Here is a 10,527-nt window from a genome sequence, read left to right as displayed (position 1 = left end):
GTCCTGGAGTGGCCTAGCCAGTCTCCAGACCTGAACCCAATAGAAAATCTATGGAGGGAGCTGAAACTCCGTGTTGCCCAGCGACAGCCCCAAAACCTGAAAGATCTGGAGAAGACCTGTATGGAGGAGTGGGCCAAAATCCCTCCTGCACTGTGTGTGTAAACCTGGTCAACAACTACAGGAAACGTCTGACCTCTGTAATTGTAAACAAAGGTTTTGGTACCAAATATTAAGTTCTATTTTTCTATTGTATCAAATACTTATTTCATACAATAAAATGGAAATAAATTATTTAAAAATCTAACAATGTGATTTTCTGGAATTTTTTAGTAGATTCTGTCTCTCACAGTTGAGGTGTACCTACGATGAAAATTAGAGATCTGTCCATTCTCTGTAAGTGGGAAAACTTGAAAAATCGGTGGTGTATCAAATACTTATTTGCCCCACTGTATACAGTAAATGAACATACTTTCCAGAAGGCCAACAATTCACTAAAAATGTTTTTGTTTAGGTCTTATGAAGTATTCTAATTTATTGAGATAGTGAATTGGTGGGTTTTTGTTAAATGTGAGCAAAATCATCACAATTAAAAGACCCAACGGCTTAAACTACTTCAGTCTGTGTGTACTGAATTTGTATAATACATGAGTTTCACTATTTGAGTTGAATTACTGAAATAAATTGACTTTTCCACAATATTCTAATTTATTGAGATGCACCTGTATATATGACTGTTTGGCTCCTAGAGTTTACACTGCATTTTCAGTGCTGAGCCAACTGGTCAGATTTGGAAGAAAATCTTATGGATTCTGGAATAAAATACAAAGAGGGTGCTCTTCTTTCAGAATAAATGCATGTAGAGCTTTTATCATTTGGGTCAAAGGGAGAGAGAGAAAGGAGCAGAGATGATCCTCCCTAGTCAACAGAAGCAAGCAGGAGATGAGGACAGGTTTATAATAAACATTTGAGATGCTAATGTTTAGGTTTTAATTAGAGCGCTAAAATTAGTGATAAATGAAGTTATCAAAAACAAATTAATATATTTTGTTTTGAACATTTCCTTCCTAACGTGTTGTTTAGGTGTTTACTGACATTCTAAATAACTTTGTTATCAACTAGTGAACTAATTCTCTGGGTTATAGTGATGTCGTGGCTAGAATGTGATACAGACTAAATTCATTCAGACAAATCATCCCAATTTAAATAATCATTTAATATTACAATTATTCTGAACAGAGTGGTAGTTAAATAGGTAATCTGGTAGTTAGGGAACAGAGAACAAAATGACTCCTCCTGCAATGGAATAGATACAGTATTAAATAAGAAGATTGTCACAGAATCAGTCAGTCAGTCTTGGTCACAGGGTACAGTCAGAGTCCAGAGTCCCCCTACCCAGGCCTGGGTCCAAAAATTACACGGTTCACCGTCACGGTAGCATTCTTCCTCTATCTATACCTTTCAGCCTCACAGTTTTTATCCACAGCTTTCTTTAGGATGTTACGTCAATTTCCGAACTTAGCTTCCTGTCTCCAGTTTTTACGAGACAACACCCTGAGATGTACCCAAAAACAGGAAACATCTTGGCCAAATTATATAAGCTCATTGTTCAGCTCACATGAACTTAAAAGTGAACACACAAACACTATTCCATTACATAATCCATATTAACATGCAACTTAAACCACTACAGTCCCTCCTCCCGTGGTCCAAAGGCCACAGAACTTTCAAACTCTGCAAAAAAACAAAACAAGTACCACAAAAGCAAAGAAGAAACTGAAAATGACCATGTTTGCCTGAGACTTTAACACTACTAAACCCTAACAGCTGTAGTTGAACATTAACCTCTTCCTGCATCTAAAAGTTAAATCTAAAATAATTTATTACAGAACTAACAACTCCTCAATAAACTTTTAATCTTAAGAGTATTTCCTTCATACTCCACCGAAACATAACTTCAAACAACTCAGTCAAATCTCTAGCTTCTCACACCTTTACGAAGTTAGTAGTGATTAACTATGGTGAACAAATTAACTATATGAAATAACTTCCTATTCATAACAGATTACAAATAAACAAACATGAACATAAAAATAAACAACCAGCATGAGGTGATTTTGTTCCCCTTGTAAGATAAAAGTTCACCCTAACAGAGTGTATTCCATACCACATGTTGTGCATTAACTAGTATTAACTATATTCTGATTATATTCCGTTTGCTTTAACCACTACAATGAAATTCAGAGAGAGAGAGACCTATAGAAACCCAATAAATGAGAAAACCACTTCTGGAACGAATTTACAGTCACTGTAATTGAACTATAATCTGATGCGTGCATGCTTTGCCGTTTGTGTACGCGTTTTATTTGTAGCCCATTTTTCTCCCGAAGAACAATTTCTGCTCTTTGGTGATGTCTGTGTCGGACTTCGTGCATAGTTCAGCTCTCCCACTTGCCTAGATAGTGCCAGTGCATTTTTTTGGCTCATGTTATTAGTAGCTCATGTCCTACTTAAAGGAGGACTCTGGTGGGTTTCAGCCACTACTAACTTCAAACTGGGTCGTCACTAGACGTGAGCAGCTCGTAGGCACAACCTAAATGTTTGATCTGTTCAATCCACAGACTCCGACCTCCATGGACATTAAGACTTCTGAAGGACCTGCAGCCACTCTGGAGATAGCTTTCACCTCAACAATAAATACACATTTTAATATTGGGCAATCTTGTCACACCCATGCTCTGTATATAGCCTATGCACATCTGGATGGATGGACAATTTGGGACATTCCTATTTCTAATGCACTCATACTTTATCTGGGTTAATTCTGTACTACGTGAAAAAAAATTATTTTAATAGGAGTACTCTGTAGAGGAAAGCAAACATGTCACAAGTCTTACCTGTTGTATTTACAGATGACTTCACTGCACCCGATGTAGAAGTTTCAGTCAAGCTGCAATCTTTCATCTGAGCATCACCATCAACCTGCATGGAAAAACAATTTTAGCACCTGGATTTAAGAAAATCACCGCAGTGTGTGCAGTGCGCAACATCTTGCATGCAGCTCGCCGGAGGCCCACACTTGTGTCTACACCAGGCACGTGTTCGCATGCACATTGGAAGCACTTAGTGTACACAAACCACAGAGGAGTCTACAAAACACGCCACCAAAGGGAAAACCAGTCCAAAACTTTGACAGTACAATGCACTCAACCCATGGTAAAACACAGTAAATGAACATTTACACACATTTAAAAAGAACTGCCATGTGGTACAGGAATGACATAACTACTGCTCACTAGGGATGGGACAACATATTTAATTTCAATATATTGTGCATCACTTTGTCTGGCACTACACATTGTGTGGTCTTCATACAGCAGCGACTTCATTTTTCTTGTAAATTGAATTTTTAATTCTATTGTGATAAAAAAAAAATATAAAAATTACATCGTCCCATCCCTACTGCTCACCACTGTTTAAGAAGTGAGAAGGTATTTTTCCCTCACACAACACGACAGAAGTAAAATGATGTACTATTAAAAGAGGTGAACATTCTTTTTCTAGACCGGAGCCATGTAAATGGCAGAATTCTGCCTACAACACTGGTTCAATAGCATTCTAATTTTTTTCCCCTCGTCATCTCATGGAGTGCTTGTCAAAGCTCAAGTCAGTGTTACCCAGTGTACTGCTGCAGAAGTTGCCCATGTGCACAAAGTGACCAGCGTGTACAGTGATGTTTCAATTACAGACTCACATCCCGGGACTGCATGGGAGGCCAAACAATTCTCCTTCTAGATACAGGAACCCAGGAGGAAGGTGAGGGGCCCGGAGGGGTGTTAACCTGCTAATGTTAACACAGGCAGGTGTATAAATACAATCTCAAACTGTAAGAAAAAGGCCTAATAAACACAGTAAAGTAAAACACAGTAAGATTACAAAATATGAGTTGTCATTTTTTGGCAGTAAAAGCAGTTACTGTTGGAAACACTATGTGCCGACCATAGTGAAAAATATTCAGTAACTGTAAACCAATACATTTACTGCATAATATGATTTTACAAAGACACTCTTAGGGTAGCCTCCAGTGATGTTCTGAGCCTGTTGCGAGCTTTGGACTTAGTTGTGGCCACAATTGTGAATCCTGGTTCACACAGGTATGTGGTCATGAATGGAAGAAGGACTTTCACAGCCCTCAGTGCTAGATGTGGGTACTCCTTTGAGACAACAATCCAGAAGGAGCCTAGGTCCAGTTTGCCCCACTGCCCTTTTAAAGTGCTGTCAGTGGAAACTTCCAGAAGCTGTGATTCCAGATGTGAGGGCAAAGCAACATCATTTTCAGTGGGATCAACTGAAAATGGGTCCACAACCCACATGTGTCCCTCTCTGGGATCCTCAGGAAAGTATTCATTAAATTTTTCTGCCAGTTGTGAGAGATGCTGAGAGACTGAATGCCTGATCTTCACCTGAGGGGAGTTTTTCAAAATGTCAGACAAAAGTGGAAACATGTCCAATCTCTCTTCCTGGGCCCCCTTAGTCCACAAAGCAAGTTTTCTCTTGAAAGCTTGAACTTTGTCTGGAACAAAAAATATTTTGCTATCTCTCCCTTGAAGTGAGATGGAGTGAGAAAATGTCACAGAGGTAGGCAAGTTTAGCTGTGAACTTGGTGTTGGTATAGTAATGTGCAAGAGGAGATTTCTTATCAGTGAGAAAAGAGAAAAACTTCAGTCCTCAGCTCAAAGATACGCTTCAGGACAAGTCCTCTTGAGAGCCATCTCACCTCACCTCACTATGCTAGAGCAGCTGGACATGATCTGCATCCATGCCCGCACAAGGTTTAGCAAAACATCTGGAGTTCACAGTGTTAGATATTTTTAGTCAGATAGATACTTTATGTATTAGAAATGTTAGTGGAGAGAGGATGTCTAGTTAGACTGTTAAATGCTTAGGCCTGCATATGAGTTTCTGCAGAGTACATCTGGTCAAGGACAACTAGAGAGAAGAGTTGATGACTGTCAGCAGACAGGGTGTTTAATGTTATTATTATGATGTGTAAAACTGTAGAGTTAGCCATAATATGTTCCTATGTTCAGTCACAACATGTATTAGAGGTCGTGAGAATGTTTTTAGCTACACACCACTTAACCAACAGACATACACATTCACACGTTGATTTGCTTCATGTTTTGACTATTGCCAGAGCCAGCTGCAAAGCTGGTGAGAGAGAGACGTCTCGGTTGATGTTTCTGTGTAGTATGGGGCTAGCCTGACCGAGGTTTTATAATGTATAGGCCTGTTGTGGTTCAGGGTCTTTCATCTTACATCTGCCTGCGAGCATTTGGAGGTGCAAGATATCTGAGCGTGTAATGTTAATTTTACCTGTGATCCTTTGAATAAATCAGCACTGTTTTGAAGTTACTTGGACTGTCTCGTCTCTCAGAGTTAGTCCTACAACAGCATTATTTTTAACGAAGTTGATGGTTTTCACACTTACATCCATCACCTCGTGGAACTCTGGTGACATTTTTTTTGCGGCAAGTCTTTCAGGGTGAAGAAAACGGTGGGTTCATTTAGCTTCTGGCGCACGATCAAGTATCTGCCTGATGACACCGCGATGCCTGCCAGTCATTGACGCTGCACCATCACTGCACACCCCAAAACAGTTCTGCCAGTCAAGGCCATTCTCAGTGAAGTAGTTATCCATGCAGCGGAAACATTCCTCAGCTGTAGCTCGAATTGGTAGCTCTCCACAAAACAGTAGAGCTGTCCCAGCGGTACCGAACAAAAACCAGCAGCAGCAGCGCAGTATTTGTGACATCAGTCGACTCGTCCAGCTGCAAAGAAAAAAATGTGCTATTTTTTTATTCTCTCCAGAAGCTGATGCTCAATGTCTGAGGCCATGTCAGCAATACGGTGACTCACCGAGTCGTTTGAGAGCGGGATGGTCTTGAGCTTCTTTGCCGCAGCCTCCCCGATCATCTCACAGCACATGTCCACAGCGGCAGGCAGAACCAATTCCTCCACTATGGTGAACGCTTTCTTACTTTGTGCTACACGTCTGACTACGAGGTAGCTGGCCTTCAAAGCACATTTAGCGTCGCCAGTGAGTGACACGATAGATCTTCTCTGTATCTGAAGCCCATTTTCCTTTCTCTGAAGCCCATTTTCCTTTCTCTTGAAATAATCAACCGGCTTTCCAACTAGCTTCGGATGTTTGGTTTCTAGATGCTGCCTTAATTTTGAAGGCTTCAGTGCTTCATTGGATAGCCTTAGCCCAGACTCAACACACTGGGCTCTGCCTCACTGCCTCCGTTCACAAAGCCAAACTTTATCAAATCAGGGTTGTACTTGCGTACAAAGGCGTATTTCGCCTTTGAAGAGGGGCTGGCACCACTTTCATCTTCATTTTTTTCGTTTTAAAAACTTCTCCATGTCTTCTGCAAAAGTTTGCGACTGACTTCTTCTTCTGCTTATTGGAGCATGTTAAACACCTGACTGACGCCTCACTGCCACCAAGTGGTAGAAAGCTGCATTGTGGTCCCGCGGCCCACAAACGCAGAACTGAATTTTTTTGCGGCCCACTAGTTGGCGCTCACGGCCCAAGATTGGGCCGCGGCTCCATGGTTAAGAATGACTGGTTTAGAGAGAGCAAAACTTAAAAGTGGCTTCAAATTAAACGTTAGAGGAGAATTCAAAACTGAACTCAAGCTGCTGATGTGACAGCAGGGCCCACTCCACAAAGTTAAGATGCTGCAAAATGTTTTGGTGCCACCTAAATTTTTTTAGCTGTGGAAGCAGCAAAACAAGCCTGTTTTTCACCAGCTCCAAGTACAGGTATGACACACCATCTCTTGCTTTGAAGTTAGGACACTCGCTGAAGGCAGTATGTGACATTGTAATTGGGGATCATATAAAGGCTGAAAATGATGCAGCTGCAGGCAGAGTAAAGAGCTTCTTGGACTTAGTGGCAGTAGAGCAGGACCTCTTTGTGTCACGCCATTGTTAGGTATTTTTTAAGATTTAGTGATTTGTTGTCTAGAGAGACAGGATGTATATTTCAGGCTGTTAAATGCTCAGTTTATTCTGATGAGTCCTGCAAGACTGCAGTTAGGCCAAGGTTAATTAAATCAGAGAAAAACTGCAGTCAAGGATGAGAGCTATTATGACGGTAAAAGTAACCATAATATTTTTCTTAATGTGGATTGTTGTGTTATAATGTTTTAGCTACACACCACTTAAACAACAGACATTCACACGTTGATTTGCTTCATGTTTTGACTACTGGTTTGGGCCTGCTTTTCTTCAGCAGGGACAGGGAAGATGGTTATAATTGATGGGAAGATGGATGGAGCCAAATACAGGACCATTCTGGAAGGAAACCTGATGGAGTCTGCAAAAGACCTGAGACTGGGGCGGAGATTTGTCTTCCAACAAGACACTGATCCAAAACATAAAGCAAAATCTACAATGGAATGGTTCAAAACTAAACATATCCAGGTGTTAGAATGGCCAAGTCAAAGTCCAGACCTGAATCCAATCGTGAATCTGTGGAAAGAACTGAAAACTGCTGTTCACAAATGCTCTCCATCCAACCTCACTGAGCTCGAGCTGTTTTGCAAGGAGGCATGGGCAAAAATTTCAGTCTCTCGATGTGCAAAACTGATAGAGACATACCCCAAGCGACTTACAGCTGTAATCGCAGCAAAAGGTGGCGCTACAAAGTATTAACTTAAGGGGGCTGAATAATTTTGCACGCCCAATTTTTCAGTTTTTTTATTTGTTAAAAAAGTTTGACATATCCAATAAATTTCGTTCCACTTCATGATTGTGTCCCACTTGTTGTTGATTCTTCACAAAAAATTACACTTTTATATCTTTATGTTTGAAGCCTGAAATGTGGCAAAAGGTCGCAAAGTTCAAGGGGGCCGAATACTTTCGCAAGGCACTGTATGTTCACAAGAAAACATATCAGTATTTGCAGTGTAGTTTAATAGGCTATATATGTCATTTTTTAAAAGAGAGAGAGTGTATCTTTTTGACCAAGACTGGCCAAAGAAGTGCTATACGGGAAAGCATGAGAGTGTAACGAGGTCTCAGAACCCATCCATCCATTATCTACCCCGCTTATTCCTGAACAGGATATTTCTGTCCACCCTGGACAGGTCACCACTCTGTCACAGGGTGACCTGGACCCCACACCCCCAACACACACACACACACACACACGGAGAACATGCAGACTCTGCACAGAAAGGCCCCGGATCGGCCAACAGAAATTCAAGTGTGACAAAGCAAAACTGACAGTTACAACCACAGGTACAAACCCACCTCAGCTAATGCCAAATCAGAGCTGCTCCCTTTCATCCACACATTCTCCCGGATTGGTTGAAAATTCAGCTGGCTCAGCTCTTGCTCTCGTTCCTGATGAGGGAACCATGTCAGACAAATTCTTACAATCAGATGAAGTCCTACAGTGAAATGACTTCATCATTTGAATATGAACAGGAGAGAGAGAGAGAAAAAAAAAAAAAGCCAACCAATTCATTCTTAAATTCATAATGATACTCAAGGCCAATGCAGCTGCTATAGTAGTAAACACCACTGAGGAGTACTGTGATCTCACAATACTTTTGAGTTCATTTACCCTTCTGGGTCTTATTTATAAGAAATGTACAATTTCTAACCGCAGTGTAGTAGGTGCTACTGATAAATTTCAGTTATGAAGTCATTCAGCCAACCTGCCGCATGCGAGAGGCCTGCTTGGAGCTGGGCATTGTAGTTTCCTGGAGTTTCTGATGAATGCCAGATACAAAATTGGAGCAGGACCAAGAGCAAGGGCTGGCAGGGCCCAGAGTGGGGTCAGCCTGGAAGACTGGTGCCTTAAACCGCTCCATTCTCTGACTGAATTCGCCCTCACCTGGAGGAGAAACAATTCAAGAGATAAACTTTCAGAAATATCCTGCTGATGTTTTCTCCTCAGATTCAAAAGACATTTAATATTCAGCACCTGTCTTCCAACTTCCAACGTAGTACAGCCGTTTTAGTAGTTTAAATTTGTGAAGTTTGTTTTTGCAGCACAGTGCCCATAAAGGAGCTTTCAGAAACATAAATATGACAATTAAAATACATATATACACACACACAAATATATACAAATCTTAACAGTCAAATGTGGTTTTCACCTTCTTGTTGCATAATCACATTTTATTCTGTTTATATGACAGGGTCCATTCGTAGAGGAAAAACCGTTACAGTTAAGTAGTGCCACAGATATAATGGGACATCCAGCTGCAGACTATCATCAGGCTTTTAAATTGGAATTGAAGCATCCACAGTACTAACTTAAACAAAGTCAAGATAGATGAAACCATCCGTGTACATGTTTATATACAAGTGTCTACACATGTACATCACACAGTTAACACCGACATTAAAATATGTAAAGTTATGGTATAACTGAAACATGTCCATGACTTTGTTTTTTGCTTTTTAGCTATTTAGTTGATTGATCATTTCAGCCTGTGTAATGTTAAAAGATGACAGTGAATCACTTACAAAATCACGGCACAGGTGAACAGATTGAAAATTTACTCCTGGTTCTCTTCTGAGTAACCAAAAAAGTGTTCAGGTAATTTCCAGAGTCCGTATTGCCATTTCCATTTACACTGACTTTTGTTATACCTTTATTTTGACTGAATTTCAAATTGATTGGTCTGTATACTGCATGCACTTCCACTGTGAATATTGTGGCGATCTGGGTGTTCGCGCACACACAGCACTTCTGAAACTTCACATGCGCACCGTATTCCGGCACAGCCACCCGCTACAATCTGCAAACTATTTGGGTTATATGTACACTCAGTTAAATCATCAGTTTTTGTACATTCTCCCAATTTATACTGTGCAACTCATTTTCAAACAGAGGCAATTTCTGCACAGGTATTTCTGTTCATTGACTGCTACCTCTAGGTCTAAAAAAAAAAAAAAGACAACGTAAAAATATGATCTATTTGGGTTTACCTTCTATGGGTGATTGTTGATTTTTTTTAATTTGCATCCAGTTCAGGTAATACATTTGTTTTTTACCATTATCTACTCAGTTTATCTTAAAGGTTAGATAGTTTATTGTAATGACCTCCACTTATAATTTCAGTATCTGTATGAGATTGTTTTGAGATTTAGAATTATTAAAAGTAGCACTGTATTCAAGAGACATGTCTGATGTTGTTTCTCAGAGGCTTTTTTGGAAATGTGTATTCATCCTTACCAAGGAGATGCTCCATGAAGCTCTTGTTGTGGATGGGGCCGCCAGCCCCAGAACCTGACAGGCGCCTCTGAGTCAGTGGAGTTCCTTCTAAAATGATAAACACTTGTTATAAAATATGGTATTTGTCCAACACTGTTACACCAGCTCAACACTGTGACAACAGTTCTTCTCTTGCATGCAGATAATCCAGTTTGCTTGTTGACCTTGTCTATCATGACAGGACACTGTCTGTAGCAGAATCACTAACAAAATGCACCGTAATTCTC

The 10,527-nt window shown here is 40.4% G+C and overlaps 1 protein-coding gene across 10 annotated transcripts in view; it reads right to left on the bottom strand.

The window, feature by feature from the left end:
- The window catches only part of anln2 (anillin, actin binding protein 2), a 32,232-nt gene that overhangs the window by 19,237 nt on the left and 2,468 nt on the right, over window positions 1-10,527 (bottom strand). For 6 of the 10 annotated variants that reach the window (XM_020585669.1, XM_020585674.1, XM_020585673.1 and 3 more), the window contains exons 4-9: window positions 10,262-10,348; window positions 9,002-9,088; window positions 8,733-8,911; window positions 8,323-8,415; window positions 3,752-3,841; window positions 2,895-2,979 (exon numbers count right to left, since the gene is read on the bottom strand). In XM_020585669.1, the coding sequence (XP_020441325.1) occupies window positions 2,895-2,979; window positions 3,752-3,841; window positions 8,323-8,415; window positions 8,733-8,911; window positions 9,002-9,088; window positions 10,262-10,348 (621 nt within the window). Of the gene's footprint in view, window positions 1-2,894; window positions 2,980-3,751; window positions 3,842-5,488; window positions 5,534-8,322; window positions 8,416-8,732; window positions 8,912-9,001; window positions 9,089-10,261; window positions 10,349-10,527 lie in introns of those variants that run through there. The other 4 variants (XM_020585672.1, XM_020585676.1, XM_020585675.1 and 1 more) reach the window with 4 other exon arrangements.

Source organism: Monopterus albus, unplaced genomic scaffold, assembly GCF_001952655.1.
Source record: "Monopterus albus unplaced genomic scaffold, M_albus_1.0 scaffold373.1, whole genome shotgun sequence".
Lineage (NCBI taxonomy): Eukaryota > Metazoa > Chordata > Actinopteri > Synbranchiformes > Synbranchidae > Monopterus > Monopterus albus.
Note: the sequence above shows the minus strand (reverse complement) of the source record. Positions and strands in the feature narration are given on the sequence as shown.